At 39.7% G+C, this 19,817-nt stretch overlaps 1 protein-coding gene and 1 long non-coding RNA gene across 7 annotated transcripts in view; one reads left to right on the top strand and one right to left on the bottom strand.

The window, feature by feature from the left end:
• Positions 1-16,367, top strand: part of LOC309693491 (phosphatase and actin regulator 1-like) — a 48,665-nt gene extending 32,298 nt beyond the window's left edge. For all 5 annotated transcript variants that reach the window (XM_082512753.1, XM_082512752.1, XM_082512750.1 and 2 more), the window contains 7 exons: positions 4,349-4,548; positions 6,268-6,424; positions 9,795-9,850; positions 10,931-10,992; positions 12,599-12,739; positions 15,213-15,289; positions 15,414-16,367. In XM_082512753.1, coding sequence (XP_082368879.1) covers positions 4,349-4,548; positions 6,268-6,424; positions 9,795-9,850; positions 10,931-10,992; positions 12,599-12,739; positions 15,213-15,289; positions 15,414-15,429 — 709 coding nt within the window. In that variant the 3' untranslated portion in view covers positions 15,430-16,367. The remainder of the gene's footprint in view (positions 1-4,348; positions 4,549-6,267; positions 6,425-9,794; positions 9,851-10,930; positions 10,993-12,598; positions 12,740-15,212; positions 15,290-15,413) is intronic.
• LOC309693493 lies at positions 1,073-19,730 on the bottom strand. 2 transcript variants are annotated; one of them, XR_014272656.1, is made up of 3 exons: positions 19,526-19,730; positions 18,611-18,695; positions 1,073-1,301 (listed from the first exon to the last, which is right to left on the bottom strand). It is a non-coding gene; the product is annotated as an uncharacterized lncRNA (long non-coding RNA). The 2 variants fall into 2 exon arrangements; XR_014272657.1 differs by lacking the exon at positions 1,073-1,301 and having other exon boundaries at positions 17,206-18,695.
• Between the last annotated feature and the right edge of the window lie 87 nt (positions 19,731-19,817).

Genomic DNA, 19,817 nt, shown 5'->3' with positions numbered 1-19,817 from the left:
GATATATTCAACATGTTGAATATATCTGGGACTCTCCACCATTTGGTCTAGAACTGAAGAAGCTTTTTGGATGAGAGGTGAAACATCTTCAAAAAACTTGAAGGAGTCCAGTCATTTTTCTTTCCAAGTTAGTGTACCATGACCTGGATGACTGAGAACCTTCACATGCATGAATATACCACCAAAACCTTCCCGGGGAGCAAAACAGAAAGGCTGCCTGGTCTGATGAGTCACATTTTCTTTTACATCATGTTGACACCTGGGTGTGTGAGAATTGGTTATCCGTAGAAGACATGAGTGCAAGATGCACTGTGGGAAGAAGATGAGGTGATTCTCAGGGAATGTTATGCCAGAACTGCATACACATATTATATGTCATGGTAAAAACAAAGTACACCCAAACCCAAGGTTTTAGAATGTAATAAAATAATAATAATCATAATCGAGCCCTTAGCAGGTCTTAAAATTAGGTAAATACAACCTCAGATGAACAGTAATAAAAGACATAGTACAACATGTCACTATTTATTTAAAAAAAATAAGCAAAAATGCAAAAGCAGTAAGTGAAAAACAAAGTACAGCCTTACTGATTCCATGGGAATTAAGAGGGTAAGTAGCAGCTAGGTGCTGCAAATCAAATGCAATTGATGAATTGATTGGCAGCAAGTGTGAGGACCTCTATAAAAACAGCAATTTGGGTGGTAATGAATCTTAAAGAAGCACTTATTGCTGCATCAATCTGGGAAGGGTTATGAGGCCATTCCTAATTTGATGTTCATCATTCTACAGTATATAGAGTATGAAATATTCAAGAGAGCTGCTGTTTCCAGGAGTGGGTGTCCTATCACATTCATCCCAAGGTCAGACCATGCAGTGGTCAGCAAAAAAAAAAAAACCCAGAGGGATAAATTTCATACTTTACTGGCCTCAGTTGGCATGCTAAATGTTAAAGTTCATGACAGTTCAATTAGAAAAAGACTTAACGAATATGTTTTATTTGGAAGAGCTGCCAGTAGAAAGCCTCTTTCTATCTAAAATAAATAAATAAATAAATATGGGAGCAGAGCTTAGGTTTGCAATGTTGCATGTGAAGAAGACTTCTTAAAAAATGTCTTTTGGACAAAGAAGACCAAAGTAGAGATGCTTGGCCATAATGCACAGTGCCATGTTTGATGAAAACGAAACAACATATTAGCACAAATACCTCATGTAAGGCAAGGTGGTGGAGGGGTGATGATTTGGGCTTCTTTTGCAGCCACAGGATCTGGCCACCTTGCAGTCACTGAGTTGACCATAAACTCCTGAAATGTAAGAGTCAGATGTGAGGCCATCTGTCCAAAAGCTAAAGCTTGGCTGAAATTGGGTCAAGCAGGACAATGATCCCAAGCACAGCAGAAAACCCACGGAATGACTTTAAAAAGAAAATAATTAAGGCCCAGTCAAAGTCCAGACCTCAGCTGACTGAAGTGTATCTTCAGAGAGCTGTGCATAAACAAATGCCCACAAGCTTCATTGAACTGAAGCAAAATTGTAAAGAAAAATGGTCCAAAATTCATTCAGCAACAATGTGAAAGGCTGATAAAGTCAAGCAGAAAATGATTACTTCAAGTTCTTGCTGCTAAAGGTGGTATTTACCTCATTTTAAAACCTGGCAATACCTGATAACTTTTTATTATGTCCTTATATGTAAAACCGTAGAAATGACAGAGAGTTTAACTACATAGACAATGCTGCAGACCATGTCCACCCCATTACTAAAGCAATATTTCCTGATGGCAGTTGCTTGGAAATGGTGTAGCATCACAAAGATCTGAACTGTTTTTACTTGGCCTCTAGATTATCATTCCAATTACACATCAGTGGTATTTGTTAAAAAAGTCTCATCTATACAGGCCCTGCATCACAGTTTGTAGAACTTAATGCATCTGATGCTAAAGTCCTTGTGTCTGATAGGAGAGGACACTTTCCAAGAGGTCTTATGGAGTCTGTGCACCAGAAAAGAGCTTCTTTATTAGCAGCAAAAAGGGGATCTGCAGTTTTAGGCAGGTGGCTTTACAGTTACATGGCTAATATTAGTATAGCGTTTAATGCAGATTTTCCCTTGCGTTTGCTAGTGACATTTTTCTTCTACAAAGAATTGATTTCTTTTCTTTTTTCTTTTTTTTATCTGATGAGTTTCTGGTCATTATGGAGTAATGAATGTCTTGTTACTAAAAGCTGTCCCTAGAACAGGTCTAATCAGAGTAATCACTGAGAAATGTCATTAGCATAGAGTGTCCTCTTTTATTAGTATTTGTTTTTGTGGCACTGTGTCTGCCACTTTCAGATCTGCTCTTGTGTTATTGAGGTCGCATCCTGCCAGCTCTGTAGCACTACCATACAGGTCTAAATCGGCACACTGCCTCACAGGGCAGCATGGCCTAATTTTGAAGTAAATGTGTGTATGTGTGGGCACAGGCGCATGGAGTAGGCGTCCCTCCAACAGTTGGCCTGACATAACATGACCAGCTGCTCTTTACAAGAGCTGCATTTCTTCATGTTTGGAGAAAAGGGACATGATAGCGGATTGCACATTATGTAACCTCTTACATTAGGATCTCTTTTTCACCAAAGCTATTCGAGTAGGGATAAGGAAGTAATGGCCCTGATGTTGCTCACAATTAGTCTGAAAGCCTGACGTGGTTACATCAGTGTCCCATCATAACAACCTTCAGCTAGGCCGTTATTAATGAATCTGTCATATATGTCACTGCTGCTTGCTAGTGCCAACCGGTGACTGCTTGTGAAAGTGAAGTTTATTCTCGTCAGGCTGCTGTTAATAATGCAAGTTGTATAATCCGTTACTCTTTTTTTCCTTCTGTGCAGCTCAGAGAATTGCATGGTATTGCGTAGGGCTTCGCAGAAATGCAGTTAGTTGGTATTCAGGCTTTTTGTACTGAAGTTCTCTTTCAGCTCCAGTTACACAGTGTATCTCCCCTCGCTTTATACTTGGATTAAAAACCCACTAAGCTATCATTATGTTCTGCACCAGAAGCCCAAAGCCAATTTATTGTTTTTGAGCCATTTTCATTTTCTGGGTTTTGTGCGGGCTATTGTTTTAATAATACTGTATGAATTTAAGAAAAAAAAATGCTGAAAGATAATGGAGATGAAATATGATGATCTTCCCCATTTCAACTGGATTTTCTGGCTCAGGGTTTTCATAAATTCACCCTTTTAGCAAGGCCAAATAATATGGCCATCCTAATCTGTCACAACCCTGTTCCAAGAAAAGTCGGCATGCTGTGTAAAATGTAAACAAGAGCACAGTGCAATGACTTTCAAATAATCTATTTTACAATGGTTCTAATATAACATTTTTTTAAAATATATATTTAAGGAGACAATTTTTACTGTTTTAAGGTCTGTCTTGCTTGTTAGGGATTTCAATTTTCAGTGTCATATTTTTTTCCCCATTTCATAACCTGCCAGCTGTTTTCAGTGTGTGATAGGTCTAAACAGCAGGTAAGCTGGCCAGTTTAGCACATGGACTCTTTAGCTACTGAGCTGTGGTTTTGTAATACGTGTATATGTTGTGATATGGCATTGTCTTGCTAAAATAAGATAAGCCTTCCCTCAAAAAGATGTCAGTATTTGGCAGCACATATTTCTCCAAATTGGAGTTGGCTTTTGAATTGCATGGTGAGGTTGACAAAGTATTTCTTATTTTAATTGGTCAGACAACAGGGCAGTTTTTCACTTTACCATACTTCCCATTAAATGAACGTTTTGTCTTTTACATGGTAGAAATGACATTCTTGAAGTGCTGTTTGCAGTGATGAACCATGCTTCCTAACAGTGGTTTTAGAAATGCTGCTGAGCATTATTTATCTGTTTTTGTTTTTTATATATTTTTTTGAAATATTAATATTTTTATTTCATTAATATTACATTTTTTGCAGTCCTATCTCAGGGGCTAAAGGTGCTGTAAAAGCCATTCAGTCTTAATCTTTGGCCTTGTACCTTGTGCAGAGAGATTTCTCTCTATTCCGTAAGTCTTTTAATGATATGCCCTGTTGATTTTTTTTTTTATATTTGTATTGAGAAGTGACTTTAACTTGTTGAACTTATTAGCTATTGGTAGTCTTTCACAGAATAGTGACGCCATCCTCATGTTTATGTCTGAAAGTAGTGTGTTCCCAAATTTCTTTTAGGCATTACACAACAACCCAATGTTTGTGATACGCACATAAAATATCATCTTTTTGTTATTTGTTTAGCATTCGTTTTTTGTTGGAAATTGTTCAGTCTATTAATATTCATGCTTGGCTCAGAACCATCATAACTTATCTCCCTTTCGCTCCTCTAGCTCTGCTCTGCACGGCGGTGGTCAGTGTGCCCCCTTAGAAAGAAGAGAAGTGCCATCTGTGATCATCGACTACGAGGACGATAAGGAGAACCTGCCTAATGAATCTGACTATGAAGATCTACCCAGCATGTATAAGGATGAGGATGATGATGTGGATGACGATGAAGACGATGATGAAGATGACGACTCAATATTTACAAGTAAGTGGCAGCTGTCATGGTAACACAGAGTAGTGAAATTGCACTACTGCACTATGCTCATCAGCAGATGCCTGATCTGTCCCTTAAGCTATTACTGTCTGACTTTTGAGGATGTTATTTTGATTTAGTTTATCAAGTACGGTTGGTTATTTATTTATTTATTTTTTTAAAACTATGCACCCAAAACATTTAAAAATCCCTGTTTTTTATTTTTATTTTTTTTTTATTTAACTATAAAATGTGATCTGTTTTATACTTGGCAGGTATAAAGCTGGGGATCTAGTTTGATTATGTAGCTCACTTTAGGCTTCTTTTTGTGATAATTAACTGTGACGCACACATACACACTGGGGCATGCCTCGTTTAGTTAGTGTGTGTTATATGAAATACCAAAAATAACAGTAAATGTTAAGCTAAGGATTAATGTCAGTTGAGATAACTATAACATACCTGTGCTACAGTATTGCTTGGTCTGTGTTTTTTAGTTGTTGTCAGATGGTTGTTAGGCAACATGATATCATAATATGTCATGTATAATTAAACTTTTCTAGACATATAAATTAAATCATACTATGGTTTTATGTAGCATTGTTCATGCATAAACATAGGACCAATTCTGTGCAGTTATTGAAGCTAACTGCTGTTGGTGGTGTGCATGAGCTGCATATTTTGTTAACACACCCCATTCTTTCTGTGAATTGCTCACTCGAGCTGCAGTGTGACCTCTCCAAACATGTGCATTTTGTTCTGCACTAGTTGTAAGTCAAATTAAAGTCACAGGTAGGGCATTTGAGAAACAGGGTGCCTTAGCAGCAGAAGTGTCTTTCTCTGTTCGCATATCACTCCAGTCTTGGCCTCCCTTCACTGGTTGCCTGTAAATTTTAGGTTTCAGTTTAAAATTTTAGTTCTAACCTTTAGGGCCCTGCATGGTCAGGCTCCTCAAGATTTATCTGACCTGCTGAAACCACATACATCTTCTCGGGCTTTAAGGTCATTAGATCAGAGACTACTGGTGGTACCACGCACTCATTTTAAAACTCGTGGTGATCGGGCCTTTCAGACTGTGGCACCACGGTTGTGGAATTCTCTCCCACTGTCTCCTCGCTGCACGGACTCCATTGATTCTTTTAAGAAACAGCTGAAGACATTTTTATTTAGAAAAGCATTTGATTAATTTCTTCTTATGCTGTTTTTATAGTTTTATTGTTTTACATTGTTTTATTTACTGTTATATTGTTTTTATATTCCCATTTTCTGTGTTGTAAAGCACTTTGTGATTTTTATCTGTGAAAAGCGCTATATAAATAAATTTTACTTACTTACTTCTACTTACTGTTTTTGTTTGGACAGCTCATGTTTGCAGACATAGAGACTGTTTGTTTGACTGATCATAATTGTCAGGGCTCCTTATTTCACATGAAGGCTCTTGGAACTCAGATTTAAACTAACCTTCAAAGTAGGGCCGAAAGATTCACAGAAATGTATCTAGAATTTAATTATCAGCCAAAACTTTGATGCATATTCTCTTGGAAAAACTGCTGAACTGTGCAGAATGCATGGAAGGAACATAATGTTAGAGAGCTATTGTTTTAAATCCATGGTATAAAATATTTAAAACAGCAAAGATCAGTACATTAAACCCCATTTTCGTATACTTATTTTTACCATACCAATACCTATTAACCATAACTATTTTAACATTTTGCATTTCAAATTTAGGTACACTGGCTCAGAAGGTACTAAGAAAAGACTCTTTGGCCATCAAGCTGAGTAACCGTCCATCTAAGAGGGAACTGGAGGAGAAAAACATCCTGCCCATGCAGACAGATGAGGAGAGACTGGAATCTAGGCAGCAGATAGGCACCAAACTCACAAGGTGAGAATCATACGCACATGCTTTTCTTCTTAGCCTGAATACAATTACAATACAGCCACAATTTCTGGGACAGATATTTCCAGCGGGCCTGGCTGATGTTGCTGTAGCCAGCCCGATAACAGCTGTTGGGCAACAGCACTGGCTTTTCTCAGCCATTGCAAGCATTTGTTTTACTTTGGGCTGACAATTCCTAATGTCCTGGCTTAACAGTATTGTGACTCAGTCCAAAGCCCATGTGAGTCTTATTTTTATTCAGTCTTTTCTATCCTTTCAGTTTTTTCCTTCCCAATATCCGATAAGGATAAACGCTTTATTTCGTTAAAACGAGTCTCTGAAAATGGAGCTGACCTAATTTCAGTGATGCATCAAACTCCCCCCTCCTCCTTTTTTTCCCTGCTCTTGTCTTCTCTCTCTCGAGTGCTCTCTCTCTCTCCATTTCTCTCTCTAACCCTGTCTCTCTCTCACTTTCTTCCTCTCCTGCCTGACTCCATGCCTCGCTCACTGAATCACCACAGTGATGCATGTGCCAAACTATCTCCACCCGACTCCTCCACACAGCAGCACCGCGCAAGCCGCTTCATATCAGCAGTTTACACACACTGCAGTGATGCCGTGTGTGCAAGTCGTAGGAATGTATATACATATGTTGAGGTCATGAATGTGAATTCTAGTAACTGAGCAGATCAAACAACGCAATGTTTGGTCTCATTTGATTTCACTGGGCTTTATGAACATGCGCGACTAAATAAAGCGGATGTAATGATGTGGTAAGGGGGCAAAGAAACCACCAGCTACTCGGTAAAAATGAAAATCTGAATAGTGCAATTCGATATGAGATGCGGCACTGACGGAGTATTACCTAGAGACACTGGCACTACTCCTCACTGTGAAGGCAGCACAGTACATGTTCTCAGACATACTGTCTGCTTAGTTCTCATGTTCCAGCTCTGTAACAGCGTCTTTTATACAGTATCACCTAACAAACACTTTCCCATTTCACTCTTTATTACCAGCGGCATTGTGTCCTTTAAAGTAGTTGCTTGTGCCAGGCCAGTTAGAATTGATTATGATAATGCTGATCTAGGACACGCTGACCTCAGCTTAGTTCTGCTGACCTGATTCACTGGGAAAAGTATGGAAAGTAAAATGAAGTGCTTTTACCCTTCATAAAGTTAATAAACGCACGGTTTTATGCTGTTTTTTTTTTTCTTTCTCCGCTGGATTTAATGACTGTATTCATATTTTCATGTAACATGTAACAATAAAAATATAGCACTAACTATATATTTTAATGTCACTCATCTCCATCCACTCCACCATGCCTGCAAACTCTTCTTCACCTCTCTTATGCACCTCACTATCTGCATTTTCTTTACATGGTTGACCCCAGGTATTTAAACTCATCTACCTTCACCATCTCTATTCTTTGCATCACTTAAACTGGTAAAAGGTTCAAAAGTAAATGGAGCTTACTACATAATCTTCAATCCATGCTGAGATATCCAAAAGCCCAGTCTGGGATTTAGTGCCTGGACCTTTCTTTGCACAGAACTATGTCTGGCTACAGGCTCTTATTTTGATGAGCAGTAACAGGTCAGATCTAAAGAAACTGAGTCAATCATTGATCCAGTGCTCAAAGACAGATCTACCACCACTTGTTTTGGATAGATTGCTATTGTAAGAGTCTCCAGCTGAAAGTATTTTGAGTGACTGACTTTGTGCATCTTAGTACTTCCAGCCACTTAATAAGCATACTAGAGATAACCTGTACACAGCACATCTACTCTGATGTTGTATAAAATAAAATAAAAAGCATATCTGGCTATTCTGTTTTTTGCTGTGTAGGTGCTGTATGCAGTAAATTTGTAATGACCTTTTTACTCAGCAGCTGAAGGTGTCACAGTCATATTTTCCTGATACAGCATCAGATAAGAGTTTGGTGGTTTGGGGTATCAGGCTTTGCTTTTAGCCTTATTCCTGCATCCCATCACTGCTTTATCATTGAGTCATTGTGGGGATTGGTGATCATGAATGAGTGAGGTTTTTGGATTTTCACCTGTCAAGCTGTCATGAGGCAAGAGCTTAAATAAGATAAAAGCCTTTCAACTAAAACAATATACAACTCTGTTGCTCATAAATAACTTCTACAGGACACAAGGAAGAATGAGAATTGAGGTCATTTGTATTCAGTTCAGTTTGAGAATGCATTTTACTCTAAACTTACTCTACGCGACTTATTCCCAGCACTATATAAAAGTGCTCGTTCTGTGAGCCAACGTGTCAATAAGATAAACTTGTCGGGAGTCTATGTCAAAGCTGGGAAGTGAATGCTCTGCAGAATGTAGGGGAGAAAAAAAATGAGCTTAGCAGCTTTTTCCTGAACTATACTGTTTTGGAACACTTCTTGTCCTCTCAAAATACCCTGAATTTTCATGTGTGACGTGACTGCATCACATCAGTTCTGCAAATTTGGCAGCTGCACATTCACATTGCGGATCTCCCCTTATAAAACATCCCAAAGGTGTTGTGGATTCGGATCTGGTGACTAATGAGGTTATTGAGGTGACTGTACTCACTGCCACGCTGATGTGCCCAGTTAGTGGTGACTTTAGCTTTGTAACAAGGTGCATCATCAAGCTGGAAGTAGCCATCAGTAATTTGTAGGAAGAAAAGATCAACTTGGTCAGCAATGATACTCATACACACAATGGCAGTCAAACAGTGAAAGTTAAAGGAATTTTTTAAATTTATTTTTTCCTCAAACCTCCAATCCACAAAGTAAGGTTGGTCCATGGTTTGATGATGTGGATCAGAAATTCTGATTACATTTATTTCTTAACTGTCTTTGCATTTGTGCTTAAGTTTTTGTGAGCCTCTGCCCACTGCACCCTCAGATTTCTATTGCAGCCTGTTGGCCTCAAAGTTTGAAATTGCATTCTGAGGTGCTTTGCTGCTCTCAGCTGCACTTGCTGGGAGTGGATTTTCCGTACCAGGCTAGCTGTTCTGTGGCCTCTCATCACCAAGATGTTTCCCCTCTGTAGAACTGCTCCTCACTGGGTTTTTTTCCCCCCCCATACGGTTCTGAACTCTAGAGACATTTGTGGCTGAAAATCCCAAGAGATCCACAAACCAGCTTGTCTGGCACTAACAAAGTCATGTTTTCAAAGTCATTCAGATGTTTGATGCGAACATTAATTGAACCCCGTGACTGTTAAAGTCCTCTTAATGAGAAAAACCTGTAAAATATTTGGATGTATTTTCTTTTTTTAAATGTGATAATCTCAAAACTGCTCCCATATTGGTTCAGACTTTCCTCGCTGACCTCCTTTCTCTGATTGTGTGCTGACTGTGGATTTCTGTTTCTCATCAGACGCTTGAGTCAGAGACCCACAGCTGAGGAGCTAGAGCAAAGGAACATCCTCAAACGTGAGTATCTTAAACGTGTGTATTTAACATTACATAGCTAAAAATGTGCAAAAAGGTCCCTCAAACGTTGCGTTTTAGCAACACATGGCCCACATTTGTAGCTGCCTTCTTGTGCATGCTGACTGCATGAAGGGCAGCGTGGAAATTTCTTTTCTTTTCTTTTTTTTACATTTTTTTATTAATTTTTTTTAAATGATTATTATGAGACCCTGTTATGTGAGTGCTCGTGGACATGCATCTCTTTCTTTTGTTCCTCCTCGATCTGCCTTTTTGTGAAAGTCATGCAAGGTAGCAGGGTTCCCCGAGGAGTCATGTCCACAGAGACTGCTTTCTTAGCTCAAACACATGCAGTATCAGAGAGAAGCAGTTCTGTTTCCTGGGACTCTGCAGATCTCACATCAAAGACTGATTTACTATCAGTTCCTGCTTTCCCAGAGGCTCTTGGATGATTGGCAACAGTACAAGGGGGAAAAAGACAAAGTAACAATTTATGACTGACAAGTCATGTCCTCCCTGTCACTCACACACATACAAAACCAAGGTTAAACAAACGGGACTTTATTTTGTAATGAAGCAACATCTAAAATCCCAAACTGCAAGTAGTACTGGAAATGGAGTGTGTGTTTAGTACAAGCATAAATACAGACTGACTGGTGAAGCTTTTTGCAAACAGCAGTGTCCCAGTGTGCTTCTTGTTTACTCTTGTCTCTCGTTTTAACTTATCTTTTTGTTTTGTTTGTCATTGTGATTCCAGTGGAATCTGCAGGACAACACATACAGGAATTTAGTGAGGAATAAGAACTTGATGTAATCAGCAAAAGAGAACTATATACATTTGAAAAGCTCTGGGACAATGTGAAAGAAACAAAGCAATCAGTCACTCCTCATGCCTAACCTCTCCTAAAAGCATAAAACAGCCAATGATGGAAGCTTTTTAAGCTTTAAGGGACTTATCCAGTTAAGTGTGGAACAAATGAGGCATTTTAAGCAAGCGGCACGCTTGTACTTATTTCACAAAGAGCCCCACTGTACGGATGCCTGTATTCAAAGGTTAACACTTCATCCTTTCATTCTTTGCAGCTCGCAATGAGCAGGAGGAAATGGAGGAGAAAAGGGAGATAAAACGAAGGCTCACGCGAAAGGTGAGTCCAAAATAGCTCCAAAAGTGTGAACCCACACTTGCTCTTTTGGCACTTGAAGGGGCAAGTTGTTGGCCAGGATAAACAAACACTATGACAGTGAGTCATCTGATGAAATGGAGTGTGTGTGTATGCGTGGGCCTGGTGTTGGTACTTCTCAGGTTCCCTCAGGAGACACTGATGCCCTTGTTGCCCTTGTCCCTTCAACATGTTGGATGCCAAACTCTTAGACCCCATAGGGAGGTGTTGAGCATGTTCCCATCCCTGTCAAATTAAAGAATAACACTTTCTGCTCACCTGCAGATATGCTTCTCAAAACAAAACCTCTCAGCTGTTGGACAAATACCAATGATGATATATACTTTAAAATATGCAAGTTTTTAAAAATGCAAGAATAGAGAGAAGGTTTTTTTTTTTTTTTGTTTTTTTTTTTTGAAGTTGTAATCAGAAACATGGCTGTAACTGAAAGCGATTTACTCCAAGGTGAACCAAGGTCAAAATAACCAACATAACCGAGCTATTTTTTCAAAAAGTAGTGCTACCCAATTCTCAAGAAATCAAGTAAAAGATATGTACTCTAACCATGACTCCTTAGAATATGTGAACGAGGAGGAAAAACTGTAAAATAAAATGTCATGTCATCCCTTTTGCTTCAGCGCTATTAAAGGGAATTAATCTAAATCTACTTCCGGCTGCTCCCTTACTCACAAGAAGCCGCCACAGTGGGTAGCTCCTCATGTTTGATTTGGCAGATTTTTACACCAGATGCCCTTTCTGACACAACCCCAAAGGGATTTGTGTCTCCTTCCAGGATCAAACTGTGGATCTTTCACTTGTTATGCAAATGTGTAAACCAAGTAATGGAAGAACCAGGCTTTTTAAACAGCAGGGTGTTGTAATACTTCATCACTTCATCAGGCAAGGACCTGAGTCTAGCCGTTCCGAAAGACACCTCATAAGTAAGGAAGGAGACGTTACCTCACAAAAAAATAGATCTACACTCAGGCGTAGAGCCACAGCACCCATTTTAAAGGTTATATATGAGATTCTACATGAGGCAGTGGGAGCTTTTCATTATGCTGTTATGGTTCCATGTTCCTGAAATATTCATGCATCACTATGTGTGTGCAGCATGTTATAAATAACTTACTTTGCTGAAGACTAACTACATAAAACCACAGATTTCCAATTTGACAGCTTTAGTATGTCTGCCCTTGCATCTTTCTTATTTTTTGCTGGGTGTACCTGAGAGGAGAGAGGTTAGAGTAATGAAAAGCACCCTGTGCAGCTGAAGATAGACGTGCAGGTACTCTAATCTAATCCATTGTTTGTTAAATTTTGCTTATTGCTTCTTAAACTAAAATAAAGTTCTATGGGTTTCCTTTATAACCTCACTTTCTTATGAGAATTATGATCAGTATCTGAGTAAAGTAATCGGTGTCAAGCAGAAACTGAAATGTTAATTTGAGACTTTTTCAACACAATAAAATATCAGGACTGGTTTCTTGACCTCCTCACTCTTCCTCCTGCATAAGAAAAAACAATGCAGGCTGAAGACTTTCTATGAGAAATGTAATATATGTTTTTAATTTTCCTCATTTCGCTCCAGCTGAGCCAGAGGCCCACTGTAGAGGAACTGAGACAGGCCAAAATCCTCATTCGATTCAGTGACTATGTGGAGGTGTCAGATGCCCAGGACTACGACCGGCGGGCAGATAAGCCCTGGACCCGGCTCACTGCAGCTGATAAGGTCAGTTTACTAATCTTACTGTTAAAATTAGATAATCTCTGATATTCTCAAGATTCCCCCTTCCCTAATTTGATTTGTCACTCTTAAGCTCTGCTTCTGTGCTTCTTATGACACGCTCATACAGGGAGTGCAGAATTATTAGGCAAATGAGTATTTTGTCCACATCATCCTCTTCATGCATGTTGTCTTACTCCAAGCTGTATAGGCTCGAAAGCCTACTACCAATTAAGCATATTAGGTGATGTGCATCTCTGTAATGAGAAGGGGTGTGGTCTAATGACATCAACACCCTATATCAGGTGTGCATAATTATTAGGCAACGTCCTTTCCTTTGGCAAAATGGGTCAAAAGAAGGACCTGACAGGCTCAGAAAAGTCAAAAATAGTGAGATATCTTGCAGAGGGATGCAGCAGTCTCAAAATTGCAAAGCTTCTGAAGCGTGATCATCGAACAATCAAGCGTTTCATTCAAAATAGTCAACAGGGTCGCAAGAAGCGTGTGGAAAAACCAAGGCGCAAAATAACTGCCCATGAACTGAGAAAAGTCAAGCGTGCAGCTGCCAAGATGCCACTTGCCACCAGTTTGGCCATATTTCAGAGCTGCAACATCACTGGAGTGCCCAAAAGCACAAGGTGTGCAATACTCAGAGACATGGCCAAGGTAAGAAAGGCTGAAAGACGACCACCACTGAACAAGACACACAAGCTGAAACGTCAAGACTGGGCCAAGAAATATCCCAAGACTGATTTTTCTAAGGTTTTATGGACTGATGAAATGAGAGTGAGTCTTGATGGGCCAGATGGATGGGCCCGTGGCTGGATTGGTAAAGGGCAGAGAGCTCCAGTCCGACTCAGACGCCAGCAAGGTGGAGGTGGAGTACTGGTTTGGGCTGGTATCATCAAAGATGAGCTTGTGGGGCCTTTTCGGGTTGAGGATGGAGTCAAGCTCAACTCCCAGTCCTACTGCCAGTTTCTGGAAGACACCTTCTTCAAGCAGTGGTACAGGAAGAAGTCTGCATCCTTCAAGAAAAACATGATTTTCATGCAGGACAATGCTCCATCACACGCGTCCAAGTACTCCACAGCGTGGCTGGCAAGAAAGGGTATAAAAGAAGAAAAACTAATGACATGGCCTCCTTGTTCACCTGATCTGAACCCCATTGAGAACCTGTGGTCCATCATCAAATGTGAGATATGCACAGTAATAGTCACCTGCACACACAGATATCCCCCTAAAATAGCTAAAACTAAAAACAAACTAAAAACTGCTTCCAAAAACATTCAGCTTTGATATTAATGAGTTTTTTGGGTTCATTGGGATCATGGTTGTTGTTCAATAATAAAATTATTCTTCAAAAATACAACTTGCCTAATAATTCTGCACTCCCTGTAGTAGCAGAAGGGTGTGTTCCTCCTCTTTCATAATGAAAAGTCCAACTCTGTTGTTTGGTTTGCCTTTGTGAAACACCCTGAAGCAACCCTGCTGCTCACTGTCCCGTGATCTAAGACTTTTAATGAGCTGTAGAGTTTGCTGAGCAGATATTCTGCATTGTCCTAAACACTACGGGCACACCTGAGGTCCACTCATGTGAAATGTGAGAAATCATAAGGATTCAGCATTTTGGTTATGCAACATCTCCACTTACATAAGAGTGTAATTGGACAAGCAGTGCCTCAAGAAGCCCCCCAACGCTGCTGTGCTGAAGTTTTATTTTGTTGGGGTTTTTTTTGGTTTGCTACTTCTGCCGTCGAACACAGAATTTTGTTTGGTCTCCTGCTGTGGACGCATCCTCCCTGAGGCAGAAGACATCCCCTTGCGTCACGTTGAATAGTAGAAGCAATCACCTGACCGGGGTTCTGTTACATGCTGTGACATTGTAGAGGGGATGTAAGGTCATTAAAAAAGATTGTATCGTACCATTTTTATATACAGAAGCCATGATTCACTACCCGCTGGTTTGGACTCAAAAGCTTGCTTTGGTGAGGCCCAATTGGTGAAATTACACCACAGTGCCCCCTGCTGATGCATTCAGATCACTGCAGGGTTTTTTCCCCACTCTGAAATCTGCTTTATTTGGAGCTTTGGATCCAAAGACTGTAAAAAAGTAGATATCGCTTTGATGTTCTAAAAATACAGCTGTCATGGTCAAATCTAAAAATTCCATTTAACTGTATTCTCTTTATCTGTCCTGTATAAATCAATGCTATCAAAACTTAATGCTATTTAAAGAGGAATCTATCCAAGTAAATCATCAACAGATTGTAAATTATGTTAGGGCTGTTAGAAGTCTCAAGAGGGGGAAATTGAAGGTTCCTGTGATGAGAGAAAAGAATTCAGAAGACTCATTCATGGCTTTGAGATGAGCATAAATAATGCATGAAGCATACTAAAAGGAGTCGGGGCTTAAAGGCTGCCGTTTGTGAGCTAAGCCTTTGCAGCTTCGCTCAGTCTTCTTCCTCTTTGTCCTCTGCAGGCAGCTATAAGGAAGGAACTCAACGATTTCAAGAGCAACGAGATGGAAGTGCACGAATCAAGTCGCCATTTAACCAGGTACAAACTACCAGCTTGCATGATTGATATCACTTCAAATGCAGCCAAAAATATTGGCACGCACGTGCCGACTTCTTCTTGAAACTTCAAAACCTCTCTTTTTTTTTTAAATATATCTTTCTAGGTTTCACAGACCATAGTAGACCACCACTGTCTCGAGCAGTGCCCAACCGGCGCTCTCCTCCACTGAGAACCTTAAGTGCTGGACAGTAAAATGGTGCCCGTTTCTACAATAAGGCCATGTCTTCTGAAATGCCTTTTCAAGTCCCACACAACTGAGTCGGTACTACGCCACAAGACGCAGACACCCACTACTCCATCCATGTAGTAGCACACAAAGACTCCAGCCGATTCACATTGCCCCCGCCCTGTGTGGAATTTGCTCGACTATCTCTAAAACCTCTCTGCTGAGCTCTCAGGCAGGCACTCAGTTCTGTGGCGATTGGATAGCAGACCAGTTTTCTCGTTTGCGATTGATTGGCACACTTGTGTCATCTACCGAGGGTAACTGTACCTTGGTATGTCAATAACACCAGTAGACTTGTCTCAGTGGACATGTTTTTATTCCTCTTCTTTATTACGCTGTCACACCAGACTCCTCTAGCCCTTACGGACAGCTTTTGTGCCAGGATGCAGGGTTGATTGTTCTGAGCTCACTATGTCATCAGAAGCTCCATCATTACTACACCTGCTGGGACTTTGGAAACAGCTTAGAGAAACAGGAGGAAGGGCGGGAGGGAAGGAGGCGTCCAACATTAAAATCATGTGCAATACTTTTTTTTTTTTTCCTTCTGCTTTTCTTAGACTATAGCACCCCCTGGAGTGTCCTCTATGTCGTTACTATGTAGTCCTGACTTCTTTCATGCACTTCTCACTGTACCGAAAATGCTGACATTTAATTGCTAACTGTGAATTTAAGAGTTGGGGCTAACGCCTGTACTGTCTCTCTCTTTAATGTATATTTTGTTTATACTGAAGAAGGTTGAATTTAAAGAAGAATCGCGTTTAACTGCATTTTATTCATGTGGGTCTTATAAATTTACTGTCAAAATTTGCAGCTGGTGGATATTTTCTGGTTTCCTGTTTTGTATTATTTTGACAGTGTTAACTGTTTTTTTGTTTTTTTTGTTTTTTCTAGAGGCGCTCGGCTCATAAACGATTAATTTACATCTTTACATGTCAGTGCTTTGATGTGTGTGATTTATATCAAGAGATGACTCACCACATGTCTCTTTTTCTTTTGCAGAAGTGTGTGAAATGATCTTTGCTCATAACGTGCATTGTATTATACACTTTACTTTTATACTTGTGTCACCCAAGCTTTTGACGAAGCAATACCCAGCGTTTATAGAGAAAAGGTTAAACTGCAGGTGTACCCCCCCCCCCCCCCCCACACACACATCATTGTTTTTTACTGTGCGTACATACTATGCCTACACTTCAGGGTTTAAAGTTTTCTTTTATACCTTACTTTAAAAAAAAAAAAAGAGAAAAAAAAAAGGCTTTATTCTGGGGGACTTTTTCAGCAATTTTCTTGACTGAGCCACCTGAAAATCTGCCTCTTTGACAGCTTTACCGACACATTCGGACAAGATTTGATGGAACTCTCAACGAAAAAGGATGCATTCTCTATTTCAAAAGATTTGAGCACTGATTTTAGTGTATTCACTGAGTCAGGATTTTTAAATATTTTTATTCCTAAATATAGTTTGCACTGTTAAGAGTGTGGCTTTAAAGTGGCCGTTGTTTCAAGGTAAAGTCCAAATGTGTAAAGTATTGTTGGATTTCTGAGGTGTAACCAGTGTGTCTCTTCACTTCAGTGGTCTTTGTTACCTGATCAGCCACCCTTCACCAGTAGTCCAGTGCTCACGAGCTTTATGTGCACAGAATATTTTCATTATTTTCTACTGTATTGCTTTTAAAGTTGCAATATGAAATTGTCAGATGAAGAAACAGTGGAGTTGAACGGCTGCCGGTCGCCTTTTACAATACATCTGTCTGCAAATTAACAGGGTTTCCCCTTATTTTTAAGGACAGCGATAGATGACATAATGAAATCAGGGAATTGATGACAAAAAAAAAGTTTTGCACTGCATGGTTTGTATGTGAATGGATAGGGGTTTGCTAGATTTCTGAAGAAGTTCAGATCAGAATCAATACACAAGTATTTTTCTTGTCCCTCCACCCCCTCCTTTTTTTTTTTTTAATATTAAAATGTCAATGGATCATCTAATTGCAAACACTTTAATATTTGTGGTATTTCGTGTTGGGAGCAGCTTCTGTATAATTCAGCCATCTCAACATGTTCTTTCATGTTTTTAAGTCCAGAGGTTCAGTACAAGCATAGTAGGAATAGGGAGGAATTTATATTAAAAATACACTCCAGTTCTCATTTTCAGCTCTTTAGTAACAACCTGAGCCAACGGGCTGAGCATGAGGTTTTTCCATTTTGCTGGAATCAAGGAACATGATGTCAGCAATAATCTGATTCCTTTTACATGTCTGTGGAGCAACTGAACAAAAACTGAATGCAGTCCTCTTTCCCCCCCCATTTTTAATCTACAGAATACTATGTAAAGGATACATCATGCCAATTAAACTCCATTTCTGAATGCATTTACTTTGTATGCATTATTATTTTTGTACATATTTTAGGCTTGTTCTTTAACCTTGTAGTAATTACAGTCTGAGATCACTAAAACACACTCTTCTTTGGCTGTTACTAACTTAGTGTATATACAGTAAAAATTGTGCTTATGTTTTATTGATAGAAATGTTTACTAATAGTATTTACATTTCAGAGCCTTCTTCTTATGATCCAATAAACTTCCCTATTGAGACTAATTTACATTCTCAATTCAGGTGTAAAATATACCTCAGTTTAGAATATTACAAATCAGGTTTGGGCCATTTGGTAATTCCTTATGAATACAGGGGAAGGGCCCTTTTTTTAAAGGAGGAAGAAATGAAATTGGAGAGCCATTTAAATGCAACATTAAAGGTTTTGTCTCACAAGTTAAATATACATCATCAAACCAGGGAACATTGTTAGTTAACTATAGCCTCCATTTCCTGTTCTTAGCTGACTGGAGTCACACCCAATGGGCTCTTCTGCTACTGTAGCTCATCTGCATCTAGGTTCAACATGTTCACATTCAGAGATGCTTTTCTGAATATGTTGGTTGCAACAATTGTTTGAGTTACTGCTGCCTTCCTGTTAGTGCAGACCAGCCTGGGTATTCTCCTCTGGCATCAACAAACCCTGGAGATGAGTGTGAGGGAATATCCTAGTAGGTAATCCAGTCATCTTGTTCTGCTTACCAAAATTCAGGGCCGTAGGGGGGCTGGTGCCTATCCCAGCTAACATGCACAGAGAGGCAGGTTACATCCTGGACAAGTCGCCAGTCTGTTACAAGGCAAACATATAGAGACAGACACAGTTTAGATAAACAATCTCTGAAATACTCAGATCAGCCCATCTGGCACCAACAACCATGCCTTGTTCAAAGCTGCTTAAATTACTTTCTTCCCCATCCTGACGCTCTGTTTGAACTTCAGCAGGTCATCTCGACCATATAAACATGCCTGAATGCACTGAATCACTGCCATGTGATTAGCTGATTAGATATTTGCCTTAAGGAATGGTTGATCCTAACAAAGTTGACAGTTTAAATAAACTATAATCCTTTAAGCACTGAGACTTCCGATATGTAGAAATACCATTTTCCATTTGAATATGTATGGTTATTCAAATGAATAACCACTCCTAAGCAGTAGACGTTAATAACATAATATTTTTAGTCTTTTTTTTTTTGCAGGATCTTTAATTCCACACAGGTAAAACGTAGTTTTTTAAACCAAATTACATTGTGTGACTTTATACTGCCGTAATATATGCGGCAGAATGTGAACAAGTAGTCTGTCTGGTACAGTAAGGCTCGCTGTGGCCTCAACGCTCCACTAGATGGCGGAAAATACAACAGAATAAGTCGACGTACACTGAGCCTTGTGAAATGGCGTCCTGATGAGATGGTGCCGAAGTTATTTGCTTCGTCACCACTTATCTAAAACATTTAGACCTACAGCGAGGCTTAGTTTAACCTTGTAGCATAACAAAAACTTTCTCTTTTATTTTTAAGATAAATGACCGCCGTGTAAGCTAGCCAATGTGCAAGGAATCCTCGATAACAGTTGAAAGTTTCCTCACATATTCAACAGTTGACATTGACAACTCACTGTGTGACTGCGTCTTACAGTTTTACTCGCTGTTAGCGTACAAGTAGCAAAGGGTGAGTTCGCCACAGTAAACACAGGACGTGCTCCTGTAACGCAACACCAAACATTTTATAGGCGCTATGTTTACGCCTCTCAACTGTTCGCCGCCTCACTTGACTGAAAGTGCAAAAAGGCTTGCTGGGAAATGTATTTTTTTAACAGTTTCGTCCCGGCAGCGGCGACTACAAGACGCTAGCTAGCGCAATACTCTTCCCACAATTCACCGCGTTGTTGTTAGCGACCCCCATCTTGT

The sequence above is a fragment of the Aulonocara stuartgranti genome, assembly GCF_965226115.1.
Source record: "Aulonocara stuartgranti genome assembly, chromosome: 18".
Lineage (NCBI taxonomy): Eukaryota > Metazoa > Chordata > Actinopteri > Cichliformes > Cichlidae > Aulonocara > Aulonocara stuartgranti.
This window is presented reverse-complemented; position numbering and strand designations above follow the sequence as displayed.